The sequence below is a fragment of the Pteronotus mesoamericanus genome, unplaced genomic scaffold, assembly GCF_021234165.1.
Source record: "Pteronotus mesoamericanus isolate MK-2021 breed Mesoamerican mustached bat unplaced genomic scaffold, CSHL_Meso_final contig_180, whole genome shotgun sequence".
NCBI classification, from domain to species: Eukaryota; Metazoa; Chordata; class Mammalia; order Chiroptera; family Mormoopidae; genus Pteronotus; species Pteronotus mesoamericanus.
This window is the reverse complement of record NW_026555076.1, coordinates 9,407,256-9,428,490: the sequence shown is the minus strand read 5'-3', so window position 1 is coordinate 9,428,490 and position 21,235 is coordinate 9,407,256. Positions and strand designations below refer to the sequence as shown.

The 21,235-nt window shown below is 34.8% G+C and overlaps 1 protein-coding gene across 1 annotated transcript; it reads left to right on the top strand.

The window, feature by feature from the left end:
* The first annotated feature begins 671 nt into the window (after positions 1-671).
* LOC129065517 (transmembrane protease serine 11B-like) lies at positions 672-19,797 on the top strand. Its single transcript, XM_054566748.1, has 10 exons — positions 672-808; positions 9,266-9,384; positions 11,338-11,453; positions 11,537-11,604; positions 13,155-13,315; positions 14,843-14,881; positions 15,711-15,888; positions 17,847-18,106; positions 18,464-18,606; positions 19,636-19,797. The coding sequence occupies exons 1-10, from the start codon at positions 672-674 to the stop codon at positions 19,795-19,797; spliced, it is 1,383 nt and encodes a 460-aa protein (XP_054422723.1).
* Positions 19,798-21,235: the final 1,438 nt, after the last annotated feature.

Below are 21,235 nucleotides of genomic sequence, written 5' to 3'. Positions count from 1 at the left end.
CTTCAGAGGCTCCAGGGGAAAATCCATTTCCTGCTTCTTCCAGCTTCTTGTGGCTACCGTATTACTTGGCTATGATCATATCACTCTAATTTCTGCTTCCATCTTCACATGCCCCTTTCTTTTCCATGTGTTTAATTCCCCTCCGCCCCTCTAACAAAGACACTTGTGGCTGGATTTAGAGCCCACTGGAATAATCAAGAATAATCTTCCTATGACAAGATTGTTAACTTAATCATGTCTGCAAGGACCCTTGTTCCTCATAAGGTGACATTTCCAAGTTCCTTGGATTAGAACCAGATACCTATAGGTGGCCATTATTCAGCCTACTACACCCTTCATATGAATCCACAATATACCCTACATGGATGATAATAAAATACAATCTGGTTTTTGAGAGAAGGACGGGACAATGATTTGAAAGTGGCACTGAGGAGAAAGGAGCACTTCCACTCCACCCATAGGGGGAGTGGTAGAGGGAGTAGGGGAGAATGAATAACCACTATGTGAGAGGGAAACAAAGGAAACTGTGTACTGGAGGAAGGTCAGGTTCCAGTTAGAGCAAGAAAATGAAGAGGTTGTTTGGAGGAGATTGAGGACATGAAAGAATTTTCAAAAAACATACTGTGGCTTCCACAGTGTTGGAGAAAGAAGTGACGGACTCATATTAGAGAATGGGGCAAGTAAGAACGGGGAGTGTAAGAGGTGAGCGGTGTGAACAAGGACACAGTGCAGGAGGGGTTAGTCCTTTAGCCTCCAATGCAATTTATGATGAAAAGTCTGTGAGAATTGGTGTTGAGGAGAAAGAAGGGTGAGAAAGAGGCTCCCCAGGAATGTAGGAACCAAATGAGAAAGATGTCCGGACGAACTGAGTCAAATCCTTATCAGAATTTTGTGGGAAAGAATAATTTCTTTTGCAATTGTTATTCATTATTATACACCCTATGAATTTATTAGCTTTCATTTTGATTTTTAATTTTTTTATTGAATGATTTGAGAGAGAGAGAGAGAGAGAGAGAAATATACACTGACTTGTTGTTCCACTTATTTATGCATTCATTGGTTGGTTAATTACTGTGTGTGCTCTGACTGGGGATCAAACCCATAGCTGTGGCTTGGAGACAATGTTCCAACCATTGAGCTACCAGGCCAGGGCTTATTTTGATTTTTAAGATTAGAGATACTGCCTAAAAAATTAACTCTATATTTAAAAATAAATATGAGGAGAGTACTAAATAAATTGCATTCAATGTGCAATTTAAAAATGAACTTTTTCCACAGAAAAATATGTAGGTAGGATTCCAGATGATACTACTAGTCAGGAAATCAGAGTTTAAACCAGGAAAGAAAATCTGCCTCTTCAAGTGAGTGATTCTAAAGTTAAAAAACAAAACAAAACAACAACGGCAAAACAACCTTATGTGGAGTATGTTAGTATTTTCAGCAAGTTGAAACTATATTGCAAATCATAAGAAAATATGTAGTATATATAATTTGAGTAGTTCTTTCTACAATAACTTGGAAATTATAAGGAGAATTTAAAATGTGTAATTGTATAAACTCAAGATGGATAAAAGACTTTAATATTAGTCACGATACCATGAAAGTCCTAGAGGAGAACATAGGCAGGAAACTCTCAGATATCCCACGCAGCAGTATTTTCACCTAGAGCAAGGCACATAAAGGAAAGAATAAACAAATGGGACTTCATCAAAATAAGAAGCTTCTGCATGGCTAAAGAAAATATCAGCAAAATGAAAAGGGAAACAACTGTATGGGAATATATATTTGCCAATGATACATCAGATGGGGTTTGATCTCCAAAATATATAAAGAATTCACACAACTCCACTCCAAGAAGACAAACAATCCAATCAAAAAATGGGCAAAGGATCTGAACAGACACTTCTCTAAGGAGGACATACAAAGGGCCCAGAGACATATGAAAGGATGCTCAGCATCACTAGCCATCAGAGAAACACAAATTAAGCCACAGTGAGGTACCATTTCACACCAGTGAGAATGGCCATCATAAACAAATCAACAAACAAGTGCTGGCGAGGCTGTGGAGAAAAGGGAATCCTAGTGCATTGCTGGTGAGAATGCAGGCTGGTGCAGCCACTGTGGAAAACAGTTTGGAACTTCCTCAAAAAGCTAAAAATGGAACTGCCTTTTGACCCAGTGATTCCATTGCTGGGATTATACCCTAAGAATCCCAAAACACCAATTGAAAAGAACGTATGCAACCCAATGTTCACAGCAGCACAATTTACAATAGGCAAGTGCTGGAAGCAACCTAAGTGCCCATTAGAAAATGAGTGGACCAAAAAACTATGGTACATTTACACAATGGAATGCTATGCAGCAGAAAGAAAGAAGGAACTCCTACCCTTCGCTACAGCATGGATGGAACTGGAGAGCATCATGCTAAGCGAAATAAGCCAGGGGGTGAAAGACAAATAACATATGATCTCACCTGTAAGTGGAACCGAACCAACAAAGCAAACAAGCAAGGAAAATATAACCAGCAACATTGAAAGAAAAAAGAAAGCAACAGAAACAAGAGGGAAGGAGGAAGGGGGGTGGCAGGGAAAGGAAGGGGAAGGGTCAAGTCAAGGAACATGTATAAAGGACCCATTTGGACAAAGCCAAAGTGGGGAAGGATTGAGGGCGGGGGGCGCAGGGGACGATGGTGGTGTGAAAATGGAGACAAATATATTTGAACAATAAAACAAATTAACATAAAAAAAGGAAAAAATAAGTCATTGTATGAACAAAATTACATTTATCATAAAGAATTTTAGCCCTAAAGAGTATAGGTTTCAGCACCAGTATATTTAAAATTTCACATTTTTAGCTAAATAAATATAAACATTCATTTTCTCTTTATGAAAATTCCATTTGAAAAGTACATTGGTCTGTTTCTTAGATGCCTGTGTGGCTCTGGTAACAGAACTGAGTTAAAATGCATCCCACCCTGCCTTACTATCAGGAATCCTTGCACCTCAGTGTCCTGCCAAAAAAGGGGGAACAATCCCCGCCTTGCAGCAATGTTCAGCAAAGTCATTCCTCCTTCCCTGCTTTGACTCCTCCACACTCTGGGAAAAAGTGAATATCCACTCATTTGTAGCACATTCCCAAATTTAAATTATAAACTGAGATCATCTACGTAATACCAAACTGAAAAATTCCCCCCCAAAAAGGAAAAAAATATAATGATGAAAAAAAGTAAAGGACATCGGAATGAGTATCTGTTCGACATGTCAGTTTTCTTGAAAAAAGTCATTGTTATTATAATAACAGTATCTACATGTGTTATAAGAATATTTGATTTCTCTCATCACATGTAACTTCCATAGATACAGATGAATTTTTTCCTGTATTTTTAAAAAAATATTTTATTTATTTATTTTCAGATAGCGTGGAAGGGAGGAAGAAAGAGAGGGAGAGAACCATCAATCTGCGGTTGCCTCTCTCACTCCCCCGACTGAGGACCTGGCCCCCAACCCAGGCATGTACACTGAGTGGGAACAGAACCTGCAACCCATTGGTTCACAGGATGACACTCAATCCACTGAGCCACACCAGCCAGGCTTTTTCTGTATCTTTTCTGTACCCTTACAGCACATTGCTTCCTAGATATGGACTGATGATGCATTCTATAGACAGGGAATAGAGTCGCTCAAAATCTAAGTTAACTGAATGACATATTGATCAGAAACATATGTCTCATGAGTTTAATAAATATGAAACACTTTCCTAGCGCTGGATTATTGTGGACTTTATTGATAAAACTGATCTTCTTATATTGCTATTTTGTAAACTAGATCTTGTTAGAGGTGAGCTTATCAAGAACAGTGTAATTAAAAAAAGCTTCCGTTAGCCCACCAGCCAAGCTAACCGAAATATTATTTCCAATGTCAAAGAAAATAGTACTAATAAGAATTAAATACTGTATAGGAATAAACAAGCAATAGAAAGACAGAAGTTCTTGCTTCTTGTTCCATGTTGTAAGATTTGGACGATCAATCTGTAAGTGCTTATTAGGAACCTGGAATGTATAAAAAATTACTACAAGACATAAACTACATTTCAGGACCTTATAATTGACTGGGGGAAATAAGTATGGCACAAATTCAAAAGTAAATAATAATTAGTTGTTTAAAAGTATGTGAAATTATTTTAGAGAAAATTATAAAATTAATGTGGGCCAGATATATTGCAGAAGATTCAGTAGACAGTACTTTGATTTTGAGGATCTTGAAAAATAAATGCATCTAGATGCAAATACCATAAAAAAGCTTTTGGAAAAATATAAACCCAGAAAGAGGAAATGCTGTCATAAGGTGAATAATTCCAGTTGCTACAGAGCATTTGATTAACTCATTTCAAGCTGGTATTAGGACTTCATGGTTAATTGAAACTGGAATATGCAGTCAGTGGGATTGTCCTTTGAACAATATATGTTCTATAACTCACTCATTTAACGCATGATGCTTCAACAAGATAATAAAATAACATGATGTATGTGCTTTTGTGGTTATGAAGCCAAGAGGAGGAAGATGACATAAACACTCAAAATTTTAGGCTTTGTTCAAATGGAGGAAAGGCTCATCTTGGGTAACATGGAAAGCTGGAGAACCACACCAGTCCATAGTTGCTATTTCTAATATGAGAAACAAGTTAAAAAAAAATGAAAAGTTTGGAAATAGACCCACATTTGATATCTACTCGATTGATAACACAAGCAACATTGCAATGCAGTGAATAAAGAATTTTTTGTACATTTTCAATAGATGTACAGAGTCAACAAATAGTTATATGAAAAAATGTATCTTTATTCCTACTTTATGCACACAAAAATTAATTCCATATAAACTGTTGATCAAAGTGCAAATAATAACACATTTTTAAAAGAAAATGTGGGAGAACATCCTTATGAAAGGCAAAGAACCCTTAAACAAACTGCACACAAACAGATGTAAAATAGTCTACTTTAACAAGGAAGAAGGAACATAGTAAAAGGCCAGGAGTGTTTGGAAAGTTGGAAATGATGAAAACCAATTCAATTTTATTTAAACTTTTTGCAAAAGTGAAATGAAGCAGCTCTTCAAAAACAAAAGAAGTTCTGAATGTGTACAGATTTTGGGAGAGAAAATAAAAGGAAACAAAAATTGATAAAAACTAACAAACATGTACTTTATGAACTAGTATTTCTTATCTAACTATGTGTGTTGGTATGTGGGTTCTACTTTTTTTAACTCTTTGAATTTATCTCAAAAGAGATAGGCTTTTGGTGTTAATATAAGCTTAGGGATTAAAGATTATAAACTCAGATTCCTAATGACAGCTTAAATAAAATTTTATTTATTTATTTATTTATTTATTTATTTATTTATTTACATTTAAAGCAGGGGTAAAACAATATATGAAAAGTGCAGCTTAGGACAGAGGAGAATCAGGCTCTCTCAATTTGATTTATCTCAATTTGATTATTTGATAGAAAGTTTCTCTATTTACTTGTGTTAACAAATATTCTGTATCTTTAACTTATGTTGACACAAAGAGAAATGGTTTATGACTAGGTCTGAATAACAACGGCAAAACATGAATATAAAAATAAATTAACAATTTAAATGTTAGATTAAAAAATAAAACAAGATACTTTGAAGAAATCAAGGTGGAAAATATTTCTTAACATTTTATAATTTTTAGTGTGGTAAATTAGACTACTAAGTATTTTTAAAATGTTGTACACATGAAAAGACTCCACTAAGAAAATGTCAAGTTGCACACTAGGAATAAATAATTTTTGACAGGTGAACAGAATTGGTTAATATCTAGTTTGTGAAATGATAATTGTTCTTATTGGTAATTAGGGGAAAGCAAATGCAAACCACAATGAAATAGAATTTTATTTACATCAGAATGATGGCAATATTAGTTATATTGAAATTCATGCTTTATGAAGCCATTTGTCAGAAACTTATATGTAGTTAATAGTTGGTTTCAACTGAGGAGGAAGAAGCCACTAGACTGGAATTAGTCAAATGAATTTAGGATTATCCTAGTTTACCACAAAGCTTGGTAAACTGGGTGTAACTTTTAGGTGACTAACCCAAGACTAGGCTATTTTTTTTCTCCCTAAATGGACAAGTCAAGGGAGCTTGTCATTCTCTGGATGACTTCTATCTTGAAACTATAGGAATATGACATTATTTAACACTGGTCAGACAAGTTTCATCTTATTTGTTCTTCACATTTCACCCAGCCCATAAAAACCAACCAACCAACACCGAACATAGCACACAAACCTGTGAAACATCAACCACCTTAATAGCTACATGAGAAGATCTTTATTTTTATTATCATTATCATCATCATCATCATCACCACCACCATTACCCCTGACACCACCATAACAATCAGAATATTATGAACAGGTAAATGGGATTTTGTTTGGGAAATTAAGTCTGTAAAACTTAAGTTACTAGGGTATCTTCTAGATTTGTGCTAATTGGTTGCTTTCTATAATTCAGATTTTTATTCTGGACACTGTCAAGAAATGTGCTCTTGTTTCTGAGGTTTAAAGTCCTTGCAAAGCCTCTAACAAAGTTTCAGAAAGTTGGAAAAAAGGAATCAGATTTCAGCAAAATATTGCTTACTTCTTTTTATAATCACCCATAAGAACACTACTACTTATGTTCTCTAGGAACATAATTGAAGTAATATTTTATAATATAAAAATATTTTATAGAAATAATTTAAAACTCTAAAGGCCTTTATAGATTTTTAGAATAAGGTACTGTACTTTACACATCCTAAATTAGCACCTGGTAAACTTCTGGGAGTCCTTTTCTAAGGTACTCTTTTTCTGGAGTTCCAGGAGAAAGTTGGAAGGAGAGGCCATTCGACTCATTTGATCATTAATTTTTTCTATTTCTAATTCAAAACTTTCTCCTTAGTGATTTAAAGTTTTCTATGACTAAAAAAGGTGTATCTTTTTAAAATTTGGGAAACTTTTTGCACTGAAATCTTGCATTACCACTCTTTACTACATAACAATGTAGGTGCATCTAATTCAAATGATCTGTAACTAAAGGTTTAAAAAATAAAAACTAGTTTGTTATGTTTTGCAGTTTAACAGCTAATGCAATATCAGAATGTGTTTCAAGGAAATCTAATCTAGGAAATACCTGCTATGGACTGTGGGTTAAATTATAGTGAGATTGATGTTTTAAAATTGCAAATAATGTAGTTACTATTATCTGTATGAATATTATTATTGTAATTTGTCTTTTTACTTTTTATTTTTTTTATTGTTCTCCAAGTACAGTTGTCAATTTGATGAAGGTAAATGGTTGATTATGCCAGAATAACCAATGAGCCTTTACCTGAAGTAGATTAATCCAAAAGTGAGGGGATTATAGTTCAGTTAAGTATATAAAATTGGTAAAATTCACTGAAGATTAATTTTTAACCTATCCTTTTTGTTTAATGAATGATTCATCCTAGAATGCAAATTCTTACATTAAAAACAATATGGCCAAAAATTAATTTGGTAAATGAAAGTGCAAACTGTTTTTATGGTATTTAGAAAAACATTTTAATGGTTTCGGCTATTATTCAAAATAATAGTCAATCCTAGAGTCTATGCATTATATTTACTAGGGGAAGGGTTGAACAAATCGTAAACTACTGTGATCTTTTTGATATAAAAGAATCTCCTTAATTGTTTATGACAGATAGAACAACATTTTATAAGCTGTTATGTAGTGATTATTTGTATAGAAACCATCTCAGTGACTTTGGAGTTACCATTTAGGGTACATAATGTTAGACTGCCTCAAAAAGACTAAACTACCAGTCTAAGTTACTACTGGCTAATCCAAAACAAATTTCAGATCTTACTATCACAGTGAACTTTTAGCCATTAAAAGAAACATTCTCAGATATTAGTACGATTAAAATATTGTTGTTAACTACTCCAAGTGTATATATTTTTTAAAGTGTGATTCATTTCATAAGAGAAATATTGTGCCAGAATAGCTTTTTTCTGAGTATCAGATTAAACAATAGAATTCCCGTATGAAAGCACAGATGAAATAGGGAGTGTTTTTGAAGAAATTTTTGTTCTGGAAAACACAAATTAACAAGTTATCAAATAAAATATAAGGAAGAGGTAGGATTAAGAATACAGAACAGAACAGAGAGGAAATAAGACTGGTGGTCTTGCATGGTTGTGTCCTAAGTGTTGTGGTCTAAGTTAATGTTTAAAAAAAATTGTAAAAAAAAAAACACCTGAAAACAAATCTTCATCTAAAAATCAATTGGTCTCACAGGCCTTAGAACAAAAAGAAAGATGCTCATATGCATAGAAAATACTTAATCTGTCAAAAATATCTTGACAGATTACAAACTCTTCTTTATATTTTGTTTAAGATGACGGAGAATACAAAGAGATTGCTGAAACAGCTGAGGTTATTTTGAATGTGAAATCAGAAATACTTTTAATATTACAGCTCTTCTTTCAAATGAGCAATTTCATGACATCGTGTTTTTCAAGATATGAAGAATAATGTCCAAATCTTGTTAGACTAAGAGTGACCATGAGACCTAACTGCAGCCCTAGATGACTCTATGATGCCAAGTCACTGTATTTTGAATTGTATTTCATCTAATTGATTAGTTTTGATGATGAAACTTTACTATCTGTTATTTTTTATTATACAAATAATCCATGATTATTATAGAAACATTAGAAAATTTAAAGAAAAAGGGAACAAAAAGAAAAAACATATCCATGATCTCATAAAATGGGATAACTGCCGTTGACACCATGATGTTTCCTTCCACATTTAATTGAAACTTCTAAATGGTGTATTACAAATTTGTTAATAGATCTATATTGCCCTTGTACATGATGTCACTATAGTTTAGAAAAATACACTCAGGCCACACTTAATGTTATGTAATCTGTTTTAGATAAATAAAAAGAGCAAATCAATTTCTCCTCTGTAAAATGAGGACAAAAACCATGCTTATTTTGCTCACAGCTGTATCCCTAGCAGCTAACATATTACTTAAATACAATTTGTTAAGAGAATGATCATTAGGGTCTATCCATTTTGAGGCACTTGAGGCTTCTAAGTTTTCAGCTAATAAAGGCCTAATGCATAAGTTATAAATCATATTGTATAAGTTGGAAGAGAGACAAGTAGATTTAGAATGTCTATAATCTGATTTGCACCATTTGGTACTTTCACAGGTACGGTATATCTTTCCAGAGAAGATCTTGGTCACCATGTATGACAATTCTTGTTTTTCTTGGAGTGGCAGTAATCTTGGGTTTAACTATTGGTCTCCTCATTCATTTTCTGGCAGTTGGTAAGTATTTACTCTTTTCAATTTTTACTCTTACTACTAAATCTCCTTATACATAGAAATTGTCAAGAAACAATATAAGTATTAAATTTATTTGTGTAAAATTTCTCATTTACTTAGTATTTTATTTTACCACAATACTTTTCTGTTGTTTTTTTAAATTAGATGCCTCCTTGATCCACTCTATAAATTGTATCATCAATTATAGGGATATGGCAAGACTGAAATATTCAATACTTTTTTTTTCACATTTTGATATAAAATATTTTATTGCTGCTAAGAAATCTCTTTGAAAGCTTTTGTCCTTTAGTTTTAGTATTTTGTATGCATTTTACATTTAAAGTTTCTGTTTCAAGATGATAACACTAACTTGTACATTGTTATTATGTAAAAGACATGCTATAAGACAAACCTACTGAGTTTTTTTAAATTTAATTTAAATTTATTTTTTCAAATACATTTGTCTCTGCCTACCCCCCACCACTTTCCCTTGCCCCCTCCCTCTTTCCCTCCCTCAGCAAAGTATTGAAATATTCAATACTTTGATGCTAATATTCTTGGCCAATAAAAGAGCTTAAATAGTAGGCTTGTTATATCTTTCAGTAAATATATTTCAAACTGTGGAGATCTGTACTCTTCCTGGCTCAATTCTAGTATAGACAGATTAATCTGCTAATCTTCAAATACCCAAGTTCAGAATACTGAATATAACAATGTTAATAAAAGATTCTGGTTACTTGCTCTTCTGTTTGGTGACAAACTACAGATTAAAATCATAAAATGGTAAGAAAAAGAGGGTCTTTGAGTTTATTTATTGCAATTTAGTCATTTGTTATTAGTACCAAAAAAATAAAAAAAATCCCAGACATCTAAAGCAATATGCCAAGGTGTCATAGCCAATTTGTGGCATGGCTTGAACTAGTTTCTCTAACTTCATATACTTTATGTTTTTCAGAATGACCTTAGATAACTTCTTAGAATCTGACATTTGCTTTTCATATGCACTGGTTTCCATAAAGAAAAATACAGGAAGCTATAGGAATAGGGAAAATTGATTTTTATTTTAGATTGAAATAATATTTCTGACTTCTAAGAGAATAAATTATTACAGCTCAGGAAATCATATTTTTCAAAGTCTATTATTAGCACTCCTTAGAGATTATATGGTGCTTTTAAGGTAGCTCAAAAGCACAATTGTTCTTAAAATATGTGAGTGGCTAAGATATCCTTAACCCAATCAGGATACCATTTCCCATTCATCTCTATTTTTAAAAGTACATATATGATATGTAAGAACTATCTGCGGGCTTGTCCTGTTTTAAATTATGGTGGCTTAGAATATCCAGTGAAGCAATTTACATTTGGAGACAGGAGAGAATGGGGAATGTGAGACCTGTGACACATGCCAAGCAACAGCCACCATACGCTACAAGGAAGTGCAAAGGCAGTGTGAAGTCCTGAAGAAATGACGTCAAGAAGTGGAAAGCAGGCCAAGAGGCAATGGGGCATAAGAAAGGGTGCAAGTGGATATAGATCATTCAGAAAATGAAGGGGAATGTTTATAATGTTTCCTGTATCAGAAGTTCTGAGAAAGATTAGTTGGGTACTCACTAGGCTAAGAATTTAGGTTACATATGAAAAATAGATTTCATCTCTGATGCATATTTGGATAAATTGCTATTAGCTGCCTGAATTTATGCTTTGGGGAGCATGCTGAGGAACAGTGATGTCTATTATCTTATGAAGAAAGGAGGGGGATCACTCTGTGAATGCTGGGTAGTCACCATTTCTAGAATAAGTGGATAATTAATTCCCTTCCATTTTCCTCCTCTTCCTCTTTACATCCCTCTGCCTATTTCTAATATTGGGTTGAATGTTAATTTTGAGACAAAGATATGGAGGGAATTGAGGCCAATTTCTGTTTTAAAATTCTTTGAGTATTTCTTTATCTCACAGGCAAGATTTACCATTACCAAGGTAATTTTCATATTTCTGAAGTCACATACAATTATAGTTGTAAAAATGCAGCTTCAGAAGTTATCAAAAATCTGAGCAAAGATATTGAAACTAAGGTAAGTCAGTAATTTATTTTATTAATTTCATTTTGTTTGATTGAAATAGACAGAGTGGCTGATTTATCTTTTTCTCCTGACAGATGTCTGATGAATTTCAAAATTCTAGCATATACAGAGAATATATCAACTCTCAGGTCCTCAAACTTCTGTAAGTACAAATTTATTTAGAATATTATGGAAAGGGAAGTAGGTGATATGTCATATTAGCCCTGGTTTTATATAAGAACATGAAGAGAGAGAGAGAGAGAGAGAGAGAGGAAGGAAGGAAGGAAGGAAGGAAGGAAGGAAGGAAGGAAGGAAGGAAGGAAGGAAGGAAGGAAGGAAGGAAGGAAGGAAGGAAAGAAGTTCTCCATAAATTAAAGTAACAGTATTTAACAGATTTCTTTTCATGGCAGGTATTGTTCCATACAAATCTGTACTCTTACACCTGAAGGGGAATTGCAGGGTTGTTTGTGGCTGTCAGGTCTAATTTCTATGATGAAAGATAATTGTAACTCTATGGAAAACAACCTAGGAGTCCAACCTGATGGTTTTGCTACCCATATATTAGCCATTTCTTCTTGTATCCATATCCATCTGGCATGCCTTTCCTAAAATAATCTTCTTTTGGTCTCTTTAGTATTACCATCATTGTAATAAGTGTGGAACAAAGTGAACCATTTAAGATAGCATTTGTCTAAATATGTCTCTGAAGCGTGCTTGAGGGTGGGGGGCTGTAGGGAGGAGGGTGTCGTGGAGCACAGGGGATGTGCGACAAAGAGCGCACTCCTATTTTGGCAGTTGCCAATATCTATTCCAGGAATTCTGAACTTCCAAAATAAAACAAACACAAAAATCCAGGCGGCCAAGTGCTAACCAACCAACCAATCTATAGACAAATAAAAACCTTCAAAGACTCTTTCATTAGCCATAATTATTTGAAAATACAGTTCTCGTTTTTTAAAAAATTTGTGGTTAATATAGCTTTTGGTCTGAAAGTCTTCCAAAATGAATTATTTTTTTTTCTGATTAATAAAAAGAATGTAATGAATGTATAAATAATGAAGATTTGCTTCATGCTTTAGAGTTGTTTTTCTGAGATTTCTCAAGGTACAGATCTAGTGGGGTAGACATGTATAAGGAGCTATAAAAAGGAACTTAGTGCTAGATCTTAAATATATTTTAGAAGTTATTTTTTGAATGCTTCCCAGTCGTACTTTTAAGTCCTCACTTATCTCTTAATCTAAACAGAAGTTATTAAAAATTGCCTGTATAAGAACATGGTTTTTACTATGTTATAATAAAATCTCATGTTAATCATTTATTTTCCAGTACTCAGTTTCTCCTATGTGTTTAAAGTACAGGGTGGGGCAAAAGTAGGCTTATGGTTGTAAGTAGGCAAAACACAATTTATTCTATTATTATTTATTAATTGTTGTATCCTTTTCCACATGAACAACCATAAATCTACTTTTGCCCCATCCTGTATTCTGATTTCTTGTTTGTGGGTCACATCTTCTTCTATGCACAATACCTCTGAACCAGTTAGAAAAATTTGGGGAACCCTTGCACTTTAAAAGTACTGGAACAATATCTGTGTATCGTTCTTTAGTGTATGTAAAGGAAATATGATAATTAAAATGTGGGAAATTCAATGGATTCACAAAACATCTAATAAATCAAAGGAGCAATCCGCTAAAACATTTCTGTTGTTTCTAGCCCTCATACCAATGATTCAAGTGTAGAGCTGCTGCTGACATTCAAGTTTCCTCCAGCAAAGAGGGACATGATGAGGGCTGAAATCACAGCTCTCTTACTTCAGATGTTGAAAGACAACATGGTGTCCTGGAATGCAGTGCCAGCTTCCATTCAACTTACAGGTATTTCACTTACTTTCTATTACTTGGGTTTATGGACTATTTAAAAAAGAAGAAGGAGAAGGATAAGGAGAAGGAGGAGAAGGAGAAGGAGAAGGAGAAGGAGAAGGAGAAGGAGAAGGAGAGAAAGAGGAAGAGGAAGAGGAAGAGAGAAGAAGAAGAAGAAGAAGAAGAAGAAGAAGAAGAAGAAGAAGAAGAACAACAACAACAACAACAACAACAACAACAACTAGGGAAAAAATAAACCAAGAGTTTCAGGATTTTTTTTGAAAAATAATATGCCTCTCAAGATCTGGCACTTCTTTAATGAATTGGTAGTGGAAGGGATAGCCTCATAGAAGTTTTGTCTGAAGAGTAATTGAAATGAGGGTTAAACTGCGAGCATGTGAGGGTTTGTTGTTAATGTATGGAAAAGGCGGTGAAGGGTCCTGATTGAAGCATTATTTCTCCCTACCCTCTACTCTTGTCAGGATCTCACTACAGGAAACAGATTTAGGGTTTTCTTGGTCATTCAGTGTGAAGACTGTAGTGGTAAGAATGAAGTTGGGAATAGGAAGAAGGGGAGTAATCATATTAAAGAAAAAAATTATCTGGACAATTTCCCTAGAAAACAAGGGAAGACAATGATAGGACTTTGCCCAGTATAGAAAGTCAAGTTTGTATAGATCTTCAAGGTCCTGCAAAGGTTTTGAAACTCTCACTTGCAGTTAAAGGGCCTGTTAGGTGATAGGCCTGTGGTTACAGAGCCCAGTTTTGTGGTTCTTCTAGACTGACTATTGCTCCCAGTGTCCTTGAAAGTTATAAAGACTGAGAGAGGCCAGTTAAAGCTCCTTTGACAGAGACTGCAGACTCACCACCAACAGCCTACTGATGAGAAGTGAGTTTAAGGCAGAACTCCTCACCGGAGCAGCACAATTCTCTGGGGGAAGCTGTTAGGAAAGACGGTTGCACTAGTTACCACCCATGTCCCAGAGATTTGGAGTCAGCACTTTCCCGTGTGTTTTCCTTTAGTTCTCTTTCTCTCTGAAGTCTCTTCCCATAGAAAAGAGACTTGAATTTAAGTTAAATTCTCAAAATTTCAGGATTCGGTGTTAGTAATAAGATGATCCCAAAGAGCAGGACAGATCCAATAAAGAATGCTTTTAACTGGATTTTTTTCTTTACAATATAGATAATCCTGGGTATTTCAAAGTAATAAGATTTATCATAGAGAAAGAATTTTAAAGATAATGCCCAGTCCTTTTCTTAGTAGGAACGCCAGCTTTTTATCTCATTAAATATTTTACTGAAACTACTATAAAATTGAGAACTTTGTTTTTTATTTCTTTTTCCCTTTTCCTAGACCTGCTAGACATGTGGAAAGATGGTCAAATATAAGAAGTGGTAGTGAGAAAGGATGATAATACATGAGATAGTCTGAATAGTTAAATGTTGGTTGTGATTGGACTAGAAAACACAGCCTTTATGTCCTTGCACTGAAGGTAAGAGCTTGGTGATATTTTTATCAATTTCATGTCTTTTAAATTTCAGAAATCAGTGAGACTAAGGCTGAAATGCTTACCAACAACTGTAAGTTTAGAAACTTTATTGTAAATTTAACACATTACAAATATTTCTCCATTGTTTTCCTAAGAAGGATCAAGAAGTACATTATATGGAAATCCATAGTAGTTTTTCAAAATTATTGGATATACCAGATATACATATGGAATTTCTCTTTGAAAAACACTGGCATATGAATTTTAACATTTGTAAGAAGTTGTCCCCAAAAATAAAATAACTTATTCCAAAGACTGAAATTATCGGTTAAGAATATCATTCTGAGTAAGTTAAAATCAGAAAGACTGAAGGAAAAAAAAAAAAGAACAATTTAGGATAATAAGAAAATAAAAAACTAGGCTATATCAAACATATTTATTATTGATGGAAACCAGCTCTATACCTCTTGAACAAATTCTTTTTAGAGTTTCATGTTGCCCCCAAGAAATAACCCTGCATTCATGCACTCAACAGGTATTTACAGAGTTTCTGTTGTCCACATGGGGCCTCCCTGGCAGCACTGCCTATGCTATGCAAGATGCAGACATTGATGAAGCCAAGTCTCCACTTTCAAAAATTGTGCAATTTACTTGGGGAGATGGGAATGATAACAAATAGATACAATAAAAGTCAGTGGTTGAAAGATGCTTGCGATTAGAAAAGGGGATAAGTAAAAGTCACTGGAGCCAGGAGGGAGTGGGCTACTGTGATAACTGGGCATTGCAGGGAGAAATAGCATCCCTAAAGAGACGCCAGACAGTCACTATAGGGGTTCGAACAATGTTTTAAGATATATATTTTATAAAGCATAATCAAAGATACCTACTCTTGTATAAATAAAATAAAATCTTTTCCTCAGGTTGTGGGAGACAACTGGTTAATAGTATTACATCCAGCAATCGAATCGTGACTGGGAAGAACTCCCTCAGGGGAGCATGGCCGTGGCAGGCCAGTGTGCAACGGAAGGGCCAGCACCACTGTGGAGCATCTCTGATCAGCAGCAGGTGGCTCTTATCTGCAGCTCACTGCTTTGTTAAGTAAGTGCAGAAGTCTGACTAAATGCAGGATTCTGGGTTCTACCCTATTTTTGGTAGTCTGTGGCGGTTAATCTAATCTGTGAACATTCATCAAGGCCATATAAACTTTTGATGACCTGCATAACTGAAGGGAAGCAGGGATATTTAAATTTGGCAAAGCGAAGTGAATAGAAACAATTCTCATTTTCTAAATAGCTACTTTGGCCAGAGAGTTATTGCTTTAGTTACATCATTTTATTTCATCTAACAATAATTCTGCACAAAAGATATAATTAAACATATTTAAAGATGAGGAAACTAGGGTTCAGAAGTAGGGACATAACTTGGCCAAGATCACAGAGCCCTTAAATAACAGAAATTGAATGTGAACTCAAGTTTGTCTGACTCCTATTACCAAGTACTTACTTTTCTTGCCCTTCAAGGGTTTATAATCTAATTAAAGAATATTAAAAGTGATATATTTAAGGTATAAAACAGCATGGTATAGTAAATGTCTTATATACAAAATAAGTAAGAGTTATGGAAATTTGATGAATAAAGAGGATATCCAACTGAGACATGGAGCTATACAATTTGATCTGGCCTCTACAAATATAAGCTTTGATTAATAGGGGTGGGTGGATGGGAAAGATGTGTTTTGGGTTGAGAAAGCAGTCTTCTTCAAATATAGTGAGATGGAATAAAATAAGTTATATTCTGTGGGTAGCAAACAAAAAGAGTAATTTGAAGGAGAGAGAATTTTGAAACAGAAAATATGCTTAGAGAATTTATATTGATTGGGGACATCTCTAAATGACAAGATACTTACTGAACAAGTTTTCTACAAAGAATTTTCATAGGATTTGTCCCCCTGATGCAATTTTCAAAAAGTAGCCCATGGACTATGGACCACCCAGGGGATTTGCCAAAAGTGTAGATCCTCCCCTGTCTGGTGTGGTTCAGTGGTTTGAGTGCCAACCTACAAACCAACGTCGCTGGTTTGATTCCCAGTCAGAGCACATGCCTGGGTTGCTAGCCAAGTCCCCAGCAAGGGGTGTGCGAGAGTAACCACACATTGATGTTTCTCTCCCTCTCTTTCTCCCTCCCTTCCCCTCTGTCTAAAAATAAATAAATAAAACCTTTAAAAAATAAATAAAAATGTAGATCTTTAAGAATCACACTAAACCTTTTGAATATAAATCTCTGGAGGTGGAGGCTGGGTTGAGTGTAAGGCAATGGAGTTGAAGAAATACAGCTGTTAAGAATGTGGAGTCACAGAAGGTTTTAGAATAGTAGAAGGATTGAAGAGTGTCACAGTTACATGAAAGTCTTGAAACTTTAAAAAACAAAACAAAACAAAGCAAACCAACACCCCCCCCCCCCCCCCCCGCCACCAAACTTCTGATCTTTTGAGAAAAGGCAAGAACAATTAAACAGAATGTTAGTTTCTAAATTGAGAAAGAGTTTTGGTGGGGAACTGGAGAAATGGGTCATAAAATCTAAATTAGAAGCCAAAATGCATTGAACTGGTAAACATAATAGGGTGACTAGGTGAGAACAAGGGACAATTTTTTTTATGTGTACAGATGCCATGCCAGAGTCTCCATTGGCTCTTGAAATCCAGGCTGTTTGGCAACAAGAATGATTCTGGATCCCATCCACTGAGGCGGCTCAGGTGATGCCCACCCAAGTCAGATGTTCAGAAACTGGATGGGGCTGAAGTACAAGGAGAAGACATCAGTGATTCTAGCTGGGAGGATTTGCCAAAGGCTGACAGCTCTGACAGCCCTTAACAATATTTTTATGTGACTGCTTCATTTATAACATCCTTAAGTCAAAGACATTTTTTATAAAAATAAGAATTTAAGTGCATTACAGTGTTCCTTGGGAACCTCGCACCTTAAAGTTATGACATGACCACTGTGAACACTGTGGTGGCAGAGAAACTGAATGTGTTTTAATTGAACTGTTTCCTCCAGGGGAATTAATTCAGAAGATTGGACCGTCAACTTTGGAACTGTTGTAAATGAACCATATATGACACGAAAAGTCCAAAACGTTATTTCTCATGAAAATTTTACCATGCCTGGGGTTCATAATGATATTGCCCTTGTGCAGCTTGCTGAAGAAGTGTCTTTCTCAAAGTATGTTCGTAGTATTTGTCTTCCTGAAGCCACAATGAAACTCTCAGAAAATGACAGTGTTGTAGTTACAGGATGGGGAACACTTTATATGAACGGTAAGTTTTTCCATAAAAACATAATAGCTTCATGGGAATAATTATTTAAATGATCAACCAATCAATCACTCTCTCATGCAATTAACCAATCAGTAAATATGCTGAAAAGAAAACCAAGAACTGGAACCAAAAGCATGGCATTGTCTTCAATTGCTCAAATGTCTCTGGGAATAAGAATTGGAAAAAGTGGAAGTGTGAGAGGTATTCAGCTGTCATAAACATCAGAAAGAGACCAATCTAGCCTGGGACTGACTTTGCTCCTGGTGACCAAAAATAATCTGCTTTATTTTATAGATAATCTTTGTCTCAACAAACAAAGTTAAAACCCCCTTAATATGCAGAATTTGTTGCCTGTAGGTCCTCTTCCAAATATACTTCAGGAGGCCTTTGTGAATATTATCGACAACAAAGTTTGCAATGCTCCACATGCATTATCTGGCTTGGTGACAGATAAAATGCTATGCGCTGGATATATGTCAGGAAAAGTTGATGCCTGTCAGGTATGTCTAGATATATCATCAAATCATTTTCTCCCTAAGTACTCATTAAATGGTAGTTTTTATTAACACAAAATATATTTATCTGTGTTAATGATTTCCACAGAGTACCCTCTTATTTCTTTATATATAATGAATATTGATATTCATTATATGTAAACATATATAAACACCCATTTATATACCAGACACCACCCTAGATACTGGAGATACAATGGTGGACTCAATCCCTGCTCTCATGGAGTCTCAGCCTAGGAATCTACACAAATAATATTATCTACAAGGTAATAAAATAGATTTGGCCCTATATTCTGGACAACCTGCAGATCTACAGTGCTGCCTCTTCCTTATCCAGAGATGCAGCGGGAGATCAACCAGGTGCACATATCACCCATTACCCAGAGGCTTCATCATGGAGCATCTGAGTCACTTTCCCCAGACTCAAGGCTGGACTCATTTTAAAGTCAATTTCTAGGCTGCCCAATCCAACATTTGGCAGCTGTAGACAATATATCCTGGTTTGGAGTTTCCCTGGTCTTTTTTTTTTTTAAAGTGTATTTTATTGATTATGTTACTACAAGTGTCCCAATTTTCCCCTCTTTGCCCCTCTTCTCCTGGTACATCCCTTCCCTCCAGCAATCCCCGCTCCTCTTATTCCATGTCCATGAGTCATGCATATAAGTTCTTTGGCTTCCCCATTTCTTATACTGTTCTTAACATTTCCTTATTTTGTAACTACCAATTATGTTTATTAATCCCTGCAACTTTCCCCCCATTCTCTCCAATTCCCCTTCCCTGCTAATAATCTTCCAAATGATTTCCATATCTATGATTCTGTTCCTGTTCTGATTGTTTGCTTAGTTTGTCTTTGTCTTTGTTTTTCCCTGGGTTTTGAATAAACCCAAGAACTTCAGAGTTTCTAAGCCTAATGAGGGTGGATTGTTTTCAATGCCCAGGGGCTATTGATACCTTCAGAGAAGAGTAAAAGGAAATTATTAGGATGAGAAATGGTTTCCTCTTTTTTTTTTTTAGAGAGATTCTGGTGGACCACTAGCTTACCCTGACTCTAGAAAGATCTGGTACCTTGTTGGAATAGTAAGCTGGGGTGATGGGTGTGCTAAAAAGAACAAGCCAGGTGTCTATACACGAGTGACTGCTTATCGTGAATGGATTACCTCCAAGACTGGACTCTGAAGGAAAAGTAACTTTGGGAAAGAAAGAGCTACTACCTTTCACGACAGCTTGGATGGAACTAAAGAGCATTATGCTAAGTGAAATAAGCCAGGGGGTGAAAGACAAATACTATATGATCTCACCTATAAGTGGAACCTAACCACAAAAGACACAAATAAACGAGGAAAATGTAACCAGCAACATTGAAAGAAAAAGGAAACCAACAGAATCAAGAGGGAAGGGAGGGCGGGTAAAGGGAAGGCAAGGGTCAAATCAAGGAACATGTATAAAGGACTCATGGACAGAGCCAAAGTGGGAAAGGATTGAGGAAGGGAGGAGGGAGAGGGGGGCAGAGGAAAGTGGTGGTGGGAAGGTGGAGACACATGTATTTGAATAATAAAAAAATAAAATTAAGAAAAAGAAAAACAGAAAAGTAAGTTTGGAATTGAACACAAAGACAACTGCAGGGTATTCTTATCTTTTGTTTAAAAATCTTTTTCTTTTGATTGGTGGTATACCAATCATGTTCTTACATACAAATACATAAAGGTCTTTATCAATATTTTATTATATCTAAAACACTATCCGTATTCTTACCTATTTAACTAATAGTGGAAACAGTAAGAAAAAAAAATAGATGGCCAGAATATTTTTTATTAATTGCTTAGTTCTGATTTATCTTACCTACCATTATATTCTTAATATCTTTTTCAGAAAAGAAAACTTAATTTGTTTTTCAGAAAAGAAAACTACACATTTTTTTAAAACATGAGAACATACTTGCTCCATCTACCAAATAAATTATTTTTATTCTACAAATTATAATTGCATTTTTAAAAACTGGAATGTATAAGACACAGTGTACATTTGTTTTTTATTTATATATGAGATACTTTGTGTCTCTCATAAAATCATACAATCTTTGAGTGGAGAAGGGATTTCAGAGGTTCAGCTAGCCTAAGTCTCTCAGTTTATAGACTAAGAGGAAAATTAGACTAGAGAGGAAAATTGTATGCTAAAAGTCAGCCTTTATCCTCTCTGATAAGATGCAATGCTCACATGAATTTTCCCTTATAGAATTTAGATCCAAAATTAATCAGGAGTTTAAAAATAATTTTTAAGTTGCAATTATTTATAAAATATTTTCTTCATGTCCTTCTTTGGTCATTTGTTTGCCTTCACTTGCAGCAAAAATAATGTGTTTCTCAAGGTCAGAGGACTGTGTGGAACAAATTCAGTAGCTTTAGTCTCTGGAAATAATTTCCTAATATTAAAAAAGTAGCCCAAAATTTTAAAAGCAGCTAAAATAAAGTAAAACTACTTCTTACCTCAATTATTTGTAATATTGCTTTTTATTATAAGAAATGACACAAATGAGATACGTAGTAATGGCAAGCCAATCCATACCAGGTATGACAAGATAGGAGTGTTTTTCTCTCTCTTGACTTTCTCAGGCAGG

Coding starts and splice junctions, on each gene's coding strand:
- LOC129065517 (XM_054566748.1), top strand. CDS start 672: ATGGGGCAAGTAAGAACGGGGAGTGTAAGAGGTGAGCGGTGTGAACAA. Junction 11,605..13,154: donor TCTCAGGTCCTCAAACTTCT/GTAAGTACAAAT, acceptor TGTTGTTTCTAG/CCCTCATACCAATGATTCAA. Junction 15,889..17,846: donor GCAGCTCACTGCTTTGTTAA/GTAAGTGCAGAA, acceptor TGTTTCCTCCAG/GGGAATTAATTCAGAAGATT.